General features: G+C 34.0%; 1 protein-coding gene across 2 annotated transcripts in view; it reads left to right on the top strand.

Moving 5' to 3' along the window:
• Positions 1 to 17,541, top strand: part of IL1RAPL1 (interleukin 1 receptor accessory protein like 1) — a 1,404,779-nt gene that overhangs the window by 225,266 nt on the left and 1,161,972 nt on the right. For both annotated transcript variants that reach the window (XM_003360251.6, XM_021080210.2), the window contains exon 2: positions 11,481 to 11,586. In XM_003360251.6, the coding sequence (XP_003360299.3) occupies positions 11,505 to 11,586 (82 nt within the window). In that variant the 5' untranslated portion in view covers positions 11,481 to 11,504. The remainder of the gene's footprint in view (positions 1 to 11,480; positions 11,587 to 17,541) is intronic.

Below are 17,541 nucleotides of genomic sequence, written 5' to 3' on the forward strand. Positions count from 1 at the left end.
TTAAATTTACAGAACTTATTCATACTATGTAACTGAACTTTATACTCTTTTTTTTTTGTCTTTTGTCCTTTTTAGCTGCACTCACGGCATATGGAGGTTCCCAGGCTAGGGGTCTAATCAGAGCTGTAGCCACAGGCCTACGCCAGAACTACAGCAATGTCAGATCCAAGGTGAGTCTGTGACCTGCACCACAGCTCATGACAATGCCCGATCCCTAACCCATTGAGTGAGGCCAGGGATCGAACGTGCAACCTCAGGGTTCCTAGTCAGATTCATTTCCGCTGTGCCACAATGGGAACTCCTGAACTTTATACTCTTTGACCACCATCTTCCCATTCCTTCCAACCCCCAGCCTCTGGGAACCACAATTCTATTCTCTGCTTCTATGAATGTAAGTTTTTCGGATTCCTTCTAACTGAGATCATGCAGTATTTGTCTTGTACCTGGTTTACTTCATTTAGCATGATGCCCTTGAAGGTTCATCCATGTTGTTACAAATTAAAAAATTTCCGTCTTAGAGTTCCCATTGTGGCTCAGTGGGTTAAGAACCTGATGTAGTCCCCATGAGAATGCAGGTTGCATCTCTGGCCTCACTCAGTGGGTTAAGGATCCTGCATTGCTGCAAGCAGATCCACTTCACCTTCTAGCCTGGGAACTTCCATGTACCACAGGTGGCTGTAAAAAGAAAAAAAAAATTCTTTTTAAAGGCTGGATAATACTCTGTGTATATGTGTATGTGTGTGTATATGTTATGTTTTCTTTATCCATTTATTGATGGACACCTAAAACCTTAAATTCTTTTCTAAGGAAGTTTTAAAATGATACAAAACATATTTTTATGAAAAGCAGTATATGTTCATATTTCTTTTTTAAATTGGGCAAACATACAGCAATATGGAGAAAAGCAAAAATTAGCATAATTCCTCATGATTGCTAAATAATACTGTATGCTGTGATGTAGTTTTTTCTGGTTGTTTTTCTGTTATCCGTATTCATGTTATTCGTAATGAGAATCATGTCTATACAGCATTGTATTCTCTTTTTAATCTCAACTTTTTTCACACAAATGTATTTTTTAATTTAGTTTTGTCTTATATTGGAATATAGTTGGTTTACAGTATTGTATTTCAGATATGCAGCAAAGTGATTCTGTTATACGTATACATATATCCATTGTTTTTTAGATTCTTTTCCCATATAGGTAATTACAGAATACTGAGTAGAGTTCCCTGTGTTATACAGTAGGTCCTTGTTGGTTATCTGTTTTATATGTATCTTAACATTTTATTGTGACTATATTTCTGAGTGATAAACTTAAAGAAGCATTTGAGAAGGCTGCATAATACTTCATCTTCTAGGTATTCCCTACAATTTAGTTTAGTATTTCTCTTTATTAGTAATTAGAAACCTAAATCTTTTAAAAATATCTCTTTACATAAATATCTGGGTTTATGACTATTTTAGGTGATACATTACCTATCGCTTCATAGCAAATTAACACAAATGTAGCAACTTAAAATGACACAAGTGTATTATCACACAGTTGCTGTGGGTCAGAAATCTGGGCACAGAATAGTTGGGCCCTCTGATCACTGTCTCATAAAGCAGAAATCAAGATGTCATCTGGCTGAATTCATCTGAGGGTTGAGATCCTCTTCCAAGTTCATGTAGTTGATGTCAGATTTTAGTTCTTTCTGGTTGTAGGACTGAGGCTCTCGGCTTTTAGATGCTGCTCACCATTCCATCACATATGGCTATCCCCTCATCATGGCAGTTTCTTCTTCAAGGCTGATAGGAGAGCATCTCTGCTGCTTCATATTTTTTGATATATTTTATCTATGACCTCTAGACTCTGTTAAAAGGAGTCACCTGATTAGGCCAGCTCTACCCAGGGAAATCTCACTTTGATTAATTTAAAATCAACACAATGGAAAATTACTCAGCCATAAAAAAGAATAAAATAACGCCATTTGCAGCAACATGGATGAAACTAGAGACTCTCATCCTGAGTGAAATCAGTCAGAAAGAGAAAGACAAATACCATATGATATCACTTACATCTGGAATCTAATATATGGCACAAATGAACCTTTCCACAGAAAATAAAATCATGGACTTGGAGAATAGACTTGTGGTTGCCAAGGTGGGGAGGGAGTGGGATGGATGTGGTGCTTGGGGTTAATAGATGTGTACTATTGCCTTTGGAATGGATTAGCCATGAGATCCTGCTGTGTAACACTGGGAGCTATGTCTAGTCACTTACGATGGAGCATGATAATGTGAGAAAAAAGAATGTATACATGTATGTTTAATTGGATCACCATGCTATACAGTAGAAAATTGACAGAACATTGTAAACCAGTTAAAAGGGAAAAAAATAAAAATCATTATATAAAAAAATCAAGTAATTATTTATTTACAACTGCAGAACAGCTTTGTTTTTTGCCATATAATATAGCTTAATCATGTGAGTGATATCCCATCACATTTACAGGTCTCACTCAAAGAGAGGAGTTTCTACAGGGTGTGAAGATCAGGGGGTAGGAATCTTGGAAGACCATCTCAGAACTTTTGCTACCACAGTCAGATTTCATTTCTCTCTTCAGTGCTTTATGCTTTCCCCTCCCTCCCTCCTCCTTCCCTCCCTTCCTTCCATTTTTCCTTCCTTCCTTCAATCGTAGTTGATTTACAGTATCGTGCCAATTTATGCTGTACAGCAGAGTGACTCAGTCATACATATATATACATGTATTTAATATTCTATCATTGTCTATCCCAGGAGGTTGGATTTAGTTCCCTGTAATATACAGTAGGACCTTATTGTTTATCCATTCTAAATATAATACTTTGCATCTACTAACTGCAAACTCACAGTCCATCCCACTCTCCCTTGGCAACCACAAGTCTGTTTTCTATGTCTATGAGTTTGTTTTTGTTTTGCAGATGGGTTCATTTGTACCATATTTTAGATTCCACATACAAGTGATATCATATGATGTTTGTATTTTTCTTTCTGACTTCTCTTAGTATAATGATCTCTAGTTGCATCCATGTTGCTGCAAATGGCATTCTTTGATTCTTTTTAATGGCTAAGTAGCACTCCATTATTTGTATGTACCACATCCTCTTAATCTGTTCATCTGTTGATGAACATTTAAGTTGCTTCAATGTCCTGACTATTGTGAACAGTGCTGAAATGAACATAGGGATGCATGTATCATTTTGAATTGTGGTTTTGTCCAGCTATATACACAGAAATGGGATTGCTGGACCATATGGTAGTTCTATTTTTAGTTTTCTGAGGAACCTCTGTAACTGTTTTACATGGTGGTTGTACTAATTTACCTTCCTACAAAACATTGTTAGAGGATATATGCTTTCTTTATCATGTGTTGTTCTTACATATTCTGATATCTAGTACATTTTTTATATATATTTCATTGATAATTTTTCATTTTTTTTGGCTGTGCTATATACTTCACGTAGTCTAGAATTAAAATGCATTTTGGTATCTTGCAGGACAAGTCCTACTTAATTCATATTCTTTTTTTTCTAAATTTCTCTGTTGTTTATTCTTCCATTCAAATTTTAGACTTAATTTTTCAAGAAACAAAAATTCCATTTAGATTTCGATTAGAAGTGAGTATTAATTTGGAAAAATTTGATTTTTTTGTCACTAGTGACAAAAGTGGTCAATGTTTTCATCTTGGAGGACATTATTTTTCTCCATTTCAAATGGAATAGGTTTTTTAAAAATGTTTTTAAGTGTTTTAAAATTTTGCATTTCTATTTTTCTAATATTTATAGCTATTCTCACATCCTAATTCATTTCACTGCCTAGGACTTCTAGATAAAAGCTAAGTAACAGCGGTAACATTAAGTACCCTTGCCAGTGTTATTCTAATTTTATAAAGTTTGTTGCATTTCTTATATTTGTTCTAATATTTTGTTTTGTCAGATTTGTAAGGTTTTCTATGTTTTTGCAACCAGAATTATGTTTTTTTTCCTTCCTTGTAATATGGTGTGTTCCTTGAAAGTTTGTATGTACTCCTCTGTGTTATTTTCTGTAGTCAAGAATTTTTGGAGTTTATACCTTAGTGTTATTTAGAATTTTAAAGTCATTTCTTTTTGATTCATGTTTTTCTTTTGTTTAGTAAATTTTGTAAGTTTGTATTCCTAGAAAGTCAACCATTCTATAAAAATTTCAAATTCAATAAATTCGAAGTGTTCTAAATGTTTTATCATTGTACATTTTACATCGTCTTTTTCACTTTTTATTTGTATTATTAATATTATTTTCTTAGTATATTATGTAGAAGTTTAGTGAAATGTTTATAATACAGAGCTGCTTATGATTTTTAGTTCTTAAGCACCATTGGCTTTTCAGCTGCTGAAGGATATGGTCCAGACTTTGTGGGAATCAAACAATCCCTTTCCTTATAAAATCCTTAAGTTTCCAGCCGCAACTGGAGCCACCCAGTAGGTATGCTAATTATCCCATATTAAATACAGCTGCACCTCCAGTCTGTTGATTTGCAGGACATCCCATAGCATTTTATGCCAGGTTGCTCTACAGCAGAATACTCTGATGCGTAATTATCAGGACAATATTTACATAAAGAACACAGGCATTTTGGACAGTTATTGAATACTGTCTTTTCTTTATCACCTTGTAGGAGAATCTGTCAAGAACCATATGACTGAAGATTTTTTTCTCACCTTCTCCTTTTTGTCAGATGATGAATTATCTTTTGGTGATCTGTATTGAAACATGGTTATAAGGTGTAGAACCTTAGCATTCCCTTGCTAGCCAGATCTATAGGAATGAATGATCTGGTTAGGATGGTGTTAAACAAGCAATAACAACAAAAACCAGAATTTGTCTGGGCCAATTTGTAAAAAATTATCCTGGTGACTTAAAACTTATTTTTGATGACCTAAACATAGACCCTTCCCTACTCCCCAGCCTGTATTGGATAGATTGTCAAGTATATAGTTTCATTTTCATTAGTGGGAATTTGAGAACTGTAGCATGCACTCTTTTTGTTCTATTCTACCTGTAATCTCTGCCAATCACTTTAAAACCCTTTCCACCCCTGCCCAAAGTCAGCCCAAATATCAGCCTCATTTGAAAATTTTTTAATGAACTAGTCAGGCAGCCCTGAGCAGTTTCCACAGGGCAAATTCTCTTAAAATGCTTATCCCTTTGCTATAATTGTTGATTTTCATGTCTCTCTTCCATGTGATCCTTGGCTACAGTGACTGTTTTCTAATAATTCTGTGTCACTACTACTTAGAACAGCATTTGGAAATGGTAGGCACTCAGAAAATTTTTAAAATAAATGTATAGATATCTTTATAAATTTGTGAGTGGGTGGCTTTTCTCAAGATAGCTGTCTTGGTTCCATGACATAAAAAACAAGTTTCTCTGGGATGAATTTTAAATGCGATTTTTTGGCAACTTTTTGTTGCAGAGTCTAAGTGTTTCTGTTTATCCTCTCCATAGAGACTCTATTCCACAACTTTAACATGCATTGACTTATTTTAAATTGTGTACTTGGTAAAATGCTTTATCTCTGTCATGCACAAATGGATACTTAAATTTTTTTTTAATAAAATGAAAAAAATGGTATACATTTTTAGTATAGTAATGCAAAAACTTTAAGGATTAAATAAAATATAATGGCTCATTTTTGGAGCATAAATAATTATTATGTACCAGCCTGGAATGAAGATAAAAGAGATATAGGAAAAGAGCTACTGGCATTTTAAAATGTCTAAAATTAAATGGCATTGTTAAACACCATAAAGACAGTTATTTTATTTAAAGGTTGTAATACTTTGAAGTAGATATTTACTACCTTAATATGTTGGGGGAGAATAGGTTTTTTTTGAAATAAACTCAAGTGAAATAAATATGAGAAAACTGGGACTTAAAGAGATCAAGTAGCTTGCCTAACCTAACACAGTAAAACTCTTAATCTAGTTCATTTCCATTTAAATCCAACTCTCTCTACTTTATAATTGGAATAAAACAAATGAATACAGCTTCCCTCCATTTCTCCTCTAAACTTATCTTTGTATTCCTACATGTGTACTTTCTTTTTTACCTATAAGAGGAGATGTCCCAGCTTCCCATATAATAATGTATCTTCCCTTCTAGACTCGCTTCCTTCCTCTGCTCTGTTTTGCTTTACTTCAATTTACATATAGGTCTTGGTCTTCCCCATTCTGAATTATAGTTATCCCTCATCTTCTTAACTTTCAACTATGGGCTCTCCATCCTACCATTCAGAAACAAGCAAATGAAGCTGATTATCCTCCTTAAATTTTATCTCCTTAATTTTTTCAATGTTACCCCTATTTGTCTAATTAAAAGGCTAGTGAGTATCAATCACCAACAGTGTCTTAATTTTCAACCCTTGCCTCTTTTTATCCTTATGGTACATAATATCTGCTGATTGTGTCCTTAAATATCCTTGTTTGTTTCATTAATCCAACTCCTTCCTGATTCACATTCCCTTTATTACCTGATTTTCTCACTTTTGATTTCCTTTGTCGGTATCGCAAATATTTGTAGACCTCAGAGTTGAAAGCATAAGTCGCCTTCTCCTTCTCTACGTGTTCTATTCTTTCTTTCTGTTTATCCTTATCCATGTCTTTAACTTCAGCTACAGTTACAACATTGTTATCTTCCATCTCTCTACTGAGCTTCTGGTTAATATTTTTAATTAACTGCAAGACAATTCTAACAGCACATTCCACAGCCAGTTTAAAATCTCCATGCCGCAAATATAATTTTGTGTAGCTCTCCAGCCTCATTTCCCAAAATGTCTTCTCTGTTTCTAAATGGTACCATAATAGACCCATTTGCTCAAACTATATGCTCCAGATATACTTTGGAAGTTTCCTTTTAACACCATTTCCTTTAATATTTCCAAATCTATTCCGTTTTCTCACTATTCACTCCTGCTGCATTAAGACTGACCCTCTTCCTCATCTCCCTGTAGGACTACCTGTTAACTAGTTTTGTCTATGTTTTTGAAAACAGATTATTCACCTATAAGCATCAGTTGGCTCTTCATTGTGTATACTGCAAATGATCTCAGGAGTGTGTGAAAGGGGGCGGGCCAGACTCTTGGGTGTCATCATGTGCATTCTGAGGAAATGTATTCAATATACATATTGTTTCATGATTTTAAAAAAGGGTAAAGAAAGTAAAACTGCATGAAATATTATTGGATGATGAAGTTTGAATAGGAGTGAAAAGCATCATAGGGAGCATGAGGGAGAAGTCCCAACTTATTACCTAGTGTAAATTGCCATTAACAATCTTACATTGACATCTTTAACCTCTGTCCTTCTAGCCCCCAACTTATGCTCTATTTATACATTCTTTAAACTTACCATTTCACATCCTTGCTTTGACAATATCCTATTGCTGCTGTAAAAAATTTACTACAAAATTAGTGGATAAAACAAACCTAATTTTAAATCTTACATTTGTGGTGGTTGGGAGTCCAAAACACATTAGACCCATTGGCTAAAATCATGGTGATGGCGTGCCTGCATTTCTTTTGTAGGATCCAGTATCCAGGATCCTGGCCTTTTCTAGCTTCTGGAGGCCACGGCATTCGTGAGCACATGTCCCATTCCTCCGTCTTCAAACTACATCAATGCAAACTCTGACTTTCACTTTCTTTTTCTTTTTTTTATATAATGATTTTTATTTTTTTCCCTTTTAACTGGTTTACAGTGTTCTGTCAGTTTTATACTGTACAGCATGGTGATCCAGTTACACATACATGAATACATTCTTTTTTCTCACATTATCATGTTCCTTCATAAGTGACCAGACATAGTACCCAGTGCTACACAGCAGGATCTCATGGCTAATCCATTCCAAAGGCAATAGTACACATCTATTAACCCCAAGCACCACATCCATCCCACTCCCTCCCTTTCCCCCTTGGCAACCACAAGTCTTTTCTCCAAGTCCATGATTTACTTTTATGTGGAAAGGTTCCTCTCTGATCTTTATGGCTTCCTTCCTTCTGCTGACTTTGTTTGTTTTTGTTTGTTGTTCTTTTTCTAATTCATTTAGGTGGTGGGTTAAGTTATCAATTTGAGATTTTTCTTTTTTTTTGAGGAAGGCCTATATTGCTATGAATTTCCCTCTGAGCAGTGCTTTTGTGGCATCTCATAGATTCTGAGTGGTTATGTCTTCATTATCATTTATCCCGAGGCATTTTTTAATTTCTTTCTTGATTTTCTCATTGACCCTTTGGTTTTTTACTAGTATGTTGTTTAGTCTCCATGTACTAAGATTTTTTTTCATTTCTTTTCCTGTGGTTGATTTCTAGTTTCATCCCATTTTCGTCAGAGAAGATATTTGAAATAATTTCTATACCTTCACTTTCATCCTTTTATTTCCTTTCTCTGAATCTTATTTTTCTGTTGCCATTTTTAATGGATGCTTGTTAGTACATTGGGCTCACCCAGATAACAATCTCACATCTCAAAGTCTTTACTTTAACCATTGCTGCAATTTCCATTTGCCATTTAAGGTAATGTATTGATAGGATCCAGGAATTCAGATGTGGGTATGTTTGGGGTGGACATTATTCTGCCTACCAGACTGACAAGTTCACTCATCCTTTGTCCTAGACTCAGCATTCCCTTTCCCTTAGAAAGTCTCTCCTTTATGATCTAGCTGAAATGCTCTCTCTTTTGAATGCTCTTTCCTATGACTTCACCAGATCCAACCTTGAGCAGAATTAATAGATTTCCCCCTCTATTCCCTGAGCATATTATACTCACCATATGGCAGTAGGGCCAGTCTAATTAAGTAAGTAAGCATTTGTCTTCTTTACTGTTCTGTAAACCTTCTTTTTTGGAGTTCATTGCATTGTCTTTTTGTCCCCACTGCACCATAGCACAGCATCTTCTAACTAGTATATGCTTAATAAGTGTTTATCACATGGTGAGTTTGATTGCCAAAATTCAACTGTGTATAGTAACAACCACATTCAGTTTTTCATTCATTTTATTTCTGGTAACATTCATTGAACATTGGATAAAAAAGCTGAGTAAAACACAGGTTCACCCTGGAGGGACTTTAAGTCTGATAAAATAGAAAGACATTCAGTTAAAGAGATAAGCTAGCAGTATGGGGTAGTATGTAAAGAAAGCTGATAAATACAGAAAGTTTCACAGATGAGAAGGATGTGAGTTGAGTCTGTAATAGTGTTAATAAAAATATAATAATAATGCAACAACAACTGCAATGAAAGCAGTAAGAAAAACAGCTTTAATTTATTCAGATTGTTTCTATATAGTGCTGTGCTAGGCAGTATACTATATGTACTGTAATATAACATGTTTCATAAATGAAGAAAGTATTCACAGAGAGGATTTGTTCTAAATTACACAACTAATAGGTAGCAAAACTGGATTAAGAACTCAGGCAGACTGTGCTGTGCTCATTTTGCGTAAGATTCAGTAGTGATTTATGTGAAGCCAAGTGGCAAATAATATTCTTAGCAGGAAAGAGGCAAATAATCTCAGGTTCATCCACCCAGAAATGGAAGTTTATTAAAATTAGGTCACTAATGTATGAGCTACTATGTGACAATAATAAAATACCTGAGAACCTCAGTAAATGTTTATACATAGTTTGCATTGTGATTTCTGGGTAGGAATTTTAATTATGCAGCAAGTAAAGGAAAGCTTGTATGTCTATGACCAGACATATTTGATCTTTCAGTATAAAATACCATAAATTACCTTAAAGAGGTTTGTAAAGATTATTGTAGATTGTCAAGATCTTACTTCTGTGAAATGCTCCATAATTCTTTTTTGTTGTTGTTGTTTTCCCAAATACACTATGTTTGAGAGATTCAGTTAAGGACGTTGATGCTACCAAATTGATGCTTTCCAAACCAATTTAATTTTAAGAAATAGAATCATAAAGTAGCCTATATGCGTTATAGAAATGAAATGAGTAGGAAACAGTATTTTGAATGAGAGTAAAGTAATAACGTAGTTCAGCTGGAAGGTCTTGCAGTGTATAGTTGGATCCTGGAGTTCCTTGGGCAGTTCTGATTAGACTCACACTGAGAAAGGAACTGATTCTCACTGTTAACCTAAGGCTGAAGATAGCAACTTGAAGATTTCCTGCAGTTCCATTTAGTGAGATGGCTGGGAAGATGGCTGGGAAACAGGATCAGGATTTTAGGAATGCATGTGTGACCGAGGCTTGCATTTTCATGTGGCACTTTGTCAGATGTGTCTGATGAGTTGGCTTTTTGGACTAGGTTTCATTTATGTCTTTAAGTGAACTCTGAGGCCTTGGTTAGAAAAATGCAACAGGCTATCATTATTTATAGGAGCTTGAGTTAAAATAGCATATTCTCAATGCTCGTTTTAAAAATTCACTGACTTTCTGACTAAAATGATAATGGTGCAGGTGAATGGATTTTGATTTTGTTTTGTGAATTAAACTGTTTTAACAGACTTTTATTAATGTGAATGAATTAATCATTTAAAAATACTCAAAAGTTTCTGAGGCTTTAGTAGAGAAAAAAAAAAGTGACTGTCAAATCACCTCTTCAGCTTCCTCATCTTTAATAAAGTCGTAGTGATTGAAAGCTGAATATGATCAGTCCTCAGCTGTCTTGCAGAGAAACTTATGCTGTCATAGATTGACAATTTATTTGAACTGTGTTCTGACTTGCTACTTTTTGAAATTCAGTCTTTCAGCTCTACTATCTCAGTCTTATACAAAAATAAAAGAGGGATGATTTTCTGAGAAAAAGTGTTCATTTCAGTTAATTTCAAATGAAATATTTCCCTTTCTTGAAATCCAAACCCTAGGCTAGTGTTTCTTCTAGTGTCCTTCTGAGAGCCTTGTAATAGGAAGAAATGATGGATCTTTCTATAGCTTTAATATACCATATACTTTCTTTCAGAAGAGACAAAGTCTTAATGTTCTTAAAGTATCCTTTAGAGTTTTTTAGAAGAAAATTGAAAAATTATAATTCAGTCTTTAGAGGCATAGAATTTATGATTTCTCATTTGAAAAGGATGATATGAATAAAACCATATTCTCTTACAGCATGGAACATTAAAAAAGTCATTTTTGGTAATTTCAAATAAATTATCAATGAAATAGTACTTTGGAAGGGATTGTTTCCACTTATTTAAATACAGTTAGATCCTCTAAATAGAGAAATTCTAAACCTTAATGACCATAATATTTTAAAACATTTTTGGGGGCCTATAGGGACATAATTTTGGTATCACTGACTTTAACTTGGCAAACTCAGCATATGGGAAAATGTAATACAGATCCTGTTCACGTTCTTTCCATTTGTGAAATTCATTTCCCCAATCGTGCATGATTAAAAGTCTAACAAAAATCTTATAATGTTGCTATATATTTTTAAAATGTATATTTTTCTTTTTTATCTTTGCTTTAGGGAACTGCCTTTAAGAGCTGGAAGATGAAAGCTCCGATTCCACACTTGATTCTCTTATATGCTACTTTTACTCAGAGTTTGAAAGTCGTCACCAAAAGAGGCTCTGGTAAGCAGGATTCCTTCCTTTTCTGTGATTATGGCTTGATGTGATGGTGCTGCATTTACTCATGGACCATTTGTGGAGAGGTTAAAAATTAACCAGGATCCGTATTATGGAAATACTGTAGATTTATCTTCAAATGAATGGAGCATAATTCATAGGGAATTAGAAAGGTGGGAGTAGGTTTGAAAAAGATGTGGTTTATTTCTTCAATTATTATAAATTGGAATGAATTCAATGCCAAAGGCTTGTAGTTGATTTCATTTTACTTATGGTTTTCAGTATTGCTTTATAATAATGTCATTTAAATTTTTACATGAAAATATTGTGAATTTTTCTTCATGTTAGCTTTTACTCTCACCATTTCAATGTCAGCTATGCTTAGGGCAGATTCTTTTTAGGATTTTACTTCAGCTGATTTGCTGAATTATTTTGCAAGTATTTAAAAAAAGCACCAGAGTTATTAAAGAAGATGTCATGGGGAAATATCCTAATATGTTAGTAGGAAATGTAGAGTCAAAGTAGAATGGTAATATGAAAGGAACTGCTAAGTAAAATAATGTTGAGACTTAAGGAAGACTTTGTATGTTATCACAAATCTTGGTTTTCAGTTAACTGTTGCCACTTGGAGTTAGAAACTTATTTATAGCAATTGAATAAATACTATTATTGTGTAAAGTTATATTATTCCAACAATTCACTGATGGTACAAAGTCTTGCCACACTCACATTTTACATGGGGTTACAGAATTTTTGAGGCTAAAGCTTTTGGGTACCATGGAGGAAGGGATGTATTGTGTTTAGTTGTTAGAACTAGAATGTGTTATCTGTTAGTTCTCTGGAGACAGTTGGAAAAAGAAGAGATAGTGTGCAAGATGCTGCAGAGTATTGTGATATCAAGAACTGCATGAAAAGAAGTATTTTTGGAATTCAGAAAAGGAGAGGGAGTAAAAGGACTGAGATGGGGCTGCAACAACTATGCTCAAACCCATATGTTAAGAGGCTTCAAATTCATATTTGATTATCTAATGAAAAGGACCACCTACAAGGAAATAGGGAGCATTCTGCTCTCATGAATCCGACCTTGGGATAAAGTCTGGAAAGCGATTGGGGAGTATTTTGTGCATGTGCAGTGGGATTATGATGTATAGTTGAAAGTAAAAGCTGACTGAGCCTATTGGCTCTAGAACTTTTTGGTTGTATAGCTGTTGTATCTGCCATTGATGTGGTTATAGGCAATATGAGAGAAACAGTGTTTCTTTGTTTACAGATTATTTTGTCTTTTCCTCTTGGTAGATGTTTTTGAATTAGAGAAAACCCTAGGGCAGGATTATGATGTAGTAGCTTTTGTGATTTGAATGGATTACTGACAAATAGCAGATATCTTGATTTCTTTGTGTGCCATTTGCAAGGAAAGTTGAGCATACCTGTGGAAGTTAGAGTAGGTAGAAGGGGGAAGTACACTTTTAATGAAAGCTGACACTTTGTATAACAGGAATATTTTCTAGGATAGAAATTTACATTAAAGGCACTTAACATGAATCTTTGAGGTACTGGCCCCTTAGAAGAGAAATACTCATCTGTATAAGTATTATAACAAAATGGAACTCTCCAAAATGGAAATATTGAGTCTTAAAAAGTCCATTTTTTTCTAGTTATTATATTTATTATATAATTTTTTTATTTGTGGGTATGTCAGATCTATGATGTATTTATCAAAATGCAAATGTGATTTTTTTTCCATTATCAGATAGCCTCATATACTGATTTTAGAGAAAAATTGTTTTAAACTGGTATTTAACTTTGTGTGTTTGAGAAACATGGGAGCAAAGCTAGAAATATGGGAGAGCTGGAAAATTCATATCTCCTTATGTTCCAGAAACCTGAGAAAACTCAATGACCTGTCTCAAGTTCAATTTTTATTTTAATGATAAAATTATTTTAGGAGGGTGGTAATAAAATGCTGTCCCGAGTTTGTCAAAAGTTCTCAGATGTTGTTGTTCCCTTCTATTTACAGATATCATTGTCACATAGTTACTGAAAACCTCCGAGACTGAATGTGTTTTCTATATTGTAATGTAAAAATGACAAGGCAGATATGAGACTAGGTGGCTTGTGCTTAATTTGTTTACTTTTTAATGTGACTTAAGATAGCTTTCCCCACTGTTTGTATTAAGACCTCACAGGATGGAAGTTGGTTTGTTTGATTTTTATTTATTAGGTGCACAGATTAGGTAATATTATTTTACCTATATACTGTCATAGCTTGCACTCATTTCAACTGGTGCCTGTTACCATGGCACCTTTGCTGAGAGAAGCAGATATGCAGTTTACTGAAGAGAGTCATTACTGATCTCCATAGATCAAGTAGAAGAGGAGTGCACTTGGCATCTTTTCCTTAAAAGATTAATGGCTCAATCTTCATGCCCAGCCCAACCTATAACACCAGAGGCACCAAGGCCAGGGAATAAAAATCAGTTTTTGATGTTTGATCTTGCATATTAACCAAGAGGTATTCTTCTCCTTTCTTTGTATCATTTAAATCTTTTTTATTTTCAAATTTGTAAATCATTTTTGAAGGTTCAGTAAACATGATTCAGAACCCAAAGATTTTCATGTGTTTTTTGCTAGAACATTATTTTTAATTCACTATGACCATTAGAAGACCAGAACTAGATATTTTAACAACCAAGGATGTATTAAATGTGATTATAGTGCCCACAGTGATGCTGAGTTTTTTATGGCATGTTAATTGTGTATGGTGTTTACTTTAGACAAACACATATGATCAGTCTATAAAAGTTTAGAAGTAGGTATTTGTTTCTCATTAACAGAACTAATTTGAAAGCAATAGGAGCTCTTCATACACAAGCTGGAGATGTGTTATTTTTATCACATTGGCTTACACCCCCATTGCTATTAATTTAAGGAAGAAATTAAATATAAAAAGGCAGTTATGTTATAACATTCTTGATTGAAATATTGAAAATTTAGCTTTATGATACTTTATGTATATGGTTATAATAGTCAAGGATTGAGTCTGGTCTCTGAGGTAATGTTCTGAAGTTTTGCATACATTTAGAATCAAGGTCTTTAATATCTCTGTTAGCAGATATTCAGCATTTTTTACACAATAGATTTTTCTCTTGAAACAATTTTATACTTTTTTTTTTTAGTTTTTATAAGCAGTACTTGAAGAGGCAAAAACTATCAATCTTATCAGTTCTCCTCAAGTGTGTGAAGCATTGTAGCAATTCAGAAGTAAACATTTGATTCACTGTCATTTGTAGACTTCTGTACCGAAACTATGTGTTTAGCAAATACTTGATTGGAGGGTCTGTTTCTCAACCAGTTTAGAAAAGTTAGCTTAATGTTTCTGTTTGTTTGTCTGTTTTTCTCTCTCTTCCCGCTTCTTCCTTTCCCCACTCCATTTTCTTTATTACAGTATTTATCCCCCCACTCCATTTTCTTTATTACAGTATTTATCTCAAATTGAAAGAGTATATGTTGACTATTCCCCTCATGTCTTTGTGGAACTGTTCTTAACTGTGAAAATATTGTCATTATTTTGTTTGATGTGTTCAAGTCTATGAAATTCCATATTCTATACCTTTATGAAGTCATTCTACGAGGATACTATGGCCTCTGTTAATAATGGCTGTTCTTAAATATTTATTTTTATTTTGTGTAACTAGGAGAGTTTGGGATAGGAGTCTGGGACAGGGAAATAATGTAAACTGTTGAAAGATTATTTCATACAAAGTAAGAATACGGCTCTTATGGGGCACTGAGGTGTGAATTGTGATTTGACCTAATAATTTGGAACATAGAAGAGAAATGAAGCCAGAGGGAACTGGATATAGAGTTTGGGGAAGAGAAAGAGATTTAGACCTTGAGCGCAAGAACCATGACTTATATATGCTTATAACCTGTACAGTGCCAAATGTGGTATGTGCTTCAGTCAGGCTTGAAGGAAATGTCTTAAATGAAGCAATGATTGTATGAATGAATGAATGAGTGGCTTTAATGTTCAGGCTGGGTTACATCAGTGCAGACACCGTAAGACCATCATAGTATTAGAAAAATAAAGGTAAAATAAAGACATTTAAGAAAAAATGCTTATTTTCTTAAATAGAAAGTAGTATAATGTATAATATGAGATCACTGAAGCAAAAAGATAAAACTTATAACAAGCCCTAAGACATGATAAGGGCTTATATGAAGAAAACAAACCTTTGCAAATCATGAGAGTTTTCATGAGATTGAAATTCAGTTGAAAATCTGTTGGAAGATCAGGAAAATTATTCTTTAAATATTGATATATTGGAATTTTACTACACTTCTGCTTTAAATAAGCACTCTCATCATATAGATGTTTTGGTTTTAATGGTATTTTCAATATAGACCACCAAGAAAATGGTGTTTATAATTACTGACCAATGATACATAAGCAAGTGTCTTGATTATAGGAAAAAAAAGCATTCACAATTATTAGAGCTTATAGAGCTGTATAGGAAAAAAGCATTCACAATTATTAAAGCATATGGAGAAGAATAAGTGGCTATAATACATGAACCAAAGATTACATCTTATTCTAGAACGTATTTGAGATACATTAAAGCTACCTAAAGCAGCCAGCTATTAGAGATTAAAGGGGTTACCATAGGGAGTTATCTTCTCTTTATTCTAGAAATTAACAGTGGCCAACCTGTTTGTGTAAAATGATTTAGATGCAATTCTTCCTAACAGCAAGAGGAAAACAAGTCTCTTGAGGGTTTCCCAGACTGTAACTTTAAGCCCAAATAGTTTGTGAAAGTTAAGGGTAGTTAAATAACCAGAAACACAGTTTCGGTTCTAATCTTTATGTTTGTTGTTTTTGGATCATCATTTATCTAAGTAAAATAAATTATACTACTGTGTAAAGAAAATGAGATTTAAGTAAATAAAAGTGAGAAAATTTAGTGGGGTGTTTCCATCTCATGCCAATGTGATTTATGTGTATCCGCTCTCTTGGGCATTCCTAGATGTCAGTGAGCTTAATTCCACATGATTAAGAGTCAGTGCAGTCCCTCAGCATCTGCCTTTTATTATGTTACCATGTGTTTATCCCTGGTTTGTCAAACATGTTAAAAAGTATGAAATGTTTCTTGTGTTTTTGCTTTGGGAAAGCTTCTAAGACCAAAGTTCTGAGGCTTTGTTTCTTTACTTTTTGAAGTTAAAAAAATCCACTTTACTTTTTCTTGGGAAAAAAAAATCCCCCTCTTCTATTTATATTGTTTCTTTAAAATAAATTTTGAAATTAGATCTAGAACAATTTTAGTATTCATTTGAAATGTCTTTAATTATAGCAAGTCCAACAAATAAATGGAGCTTATACCTGACAGATAAAATTAATCCATTTTCTCTGTTTCATAATCATACGATGTACCTAAGAATTTCACCATAAACTTGTTCAGCTTTAGTTGTCAGTATACTTTTATATCGAGATGGCTTAGGATGCTATCAACTGTGGATACTGATGGAGAAGATAAAATTCAATATGGATGAATCTTCCAAATTGAGTAAAATTTCAATGAGGAGGGGACTATTCCAAGTTAATAAATACAGCAGTAAGACCGTATATCATAGGGATAGTAAAAGGTATATGTTCTTCTATATATTTAAAGGGAGAAATGAGGGGTAGGGAGCAGCAGTGAGGAGTCATTCCATGGTAGGCATTTTTAATCATGTTACCAAGTTGATATTAATTCTGGAGACAGCACAAAGGTGACCAGTGTTGGGCCAGAGGATGAACCCCTGATCCATGGACATTCTACTGTAGGCTTGAAAGCGATCTCTGAGGTGGCTTGGAAATTAGGGATACAGTTGTATTAGTATTCAATTGCTGCTTTAATAAAATGCTAAAAGTTTAGTGACTTAAAGCAACACAAATTTGTCATCTTATAGTCCTGGAGGTCAGAT

Source organism: Sus scrofa, chromosome X (assembly GCF_054392235.1).
Source record: "Sus scrofa isolate SSC_HxYL_T2T_F1_AM1 chromosome X, Sscrofa_HxYL_maternal_Yorkshire_Landrace_v2.0, whole genome shotgun sequence".
Lineage (NCBI taxonomy): Eukaryota > Metazoa > Chordata > Mammalia > Artiodactyla > Suidae > Sus > Sus scrofa.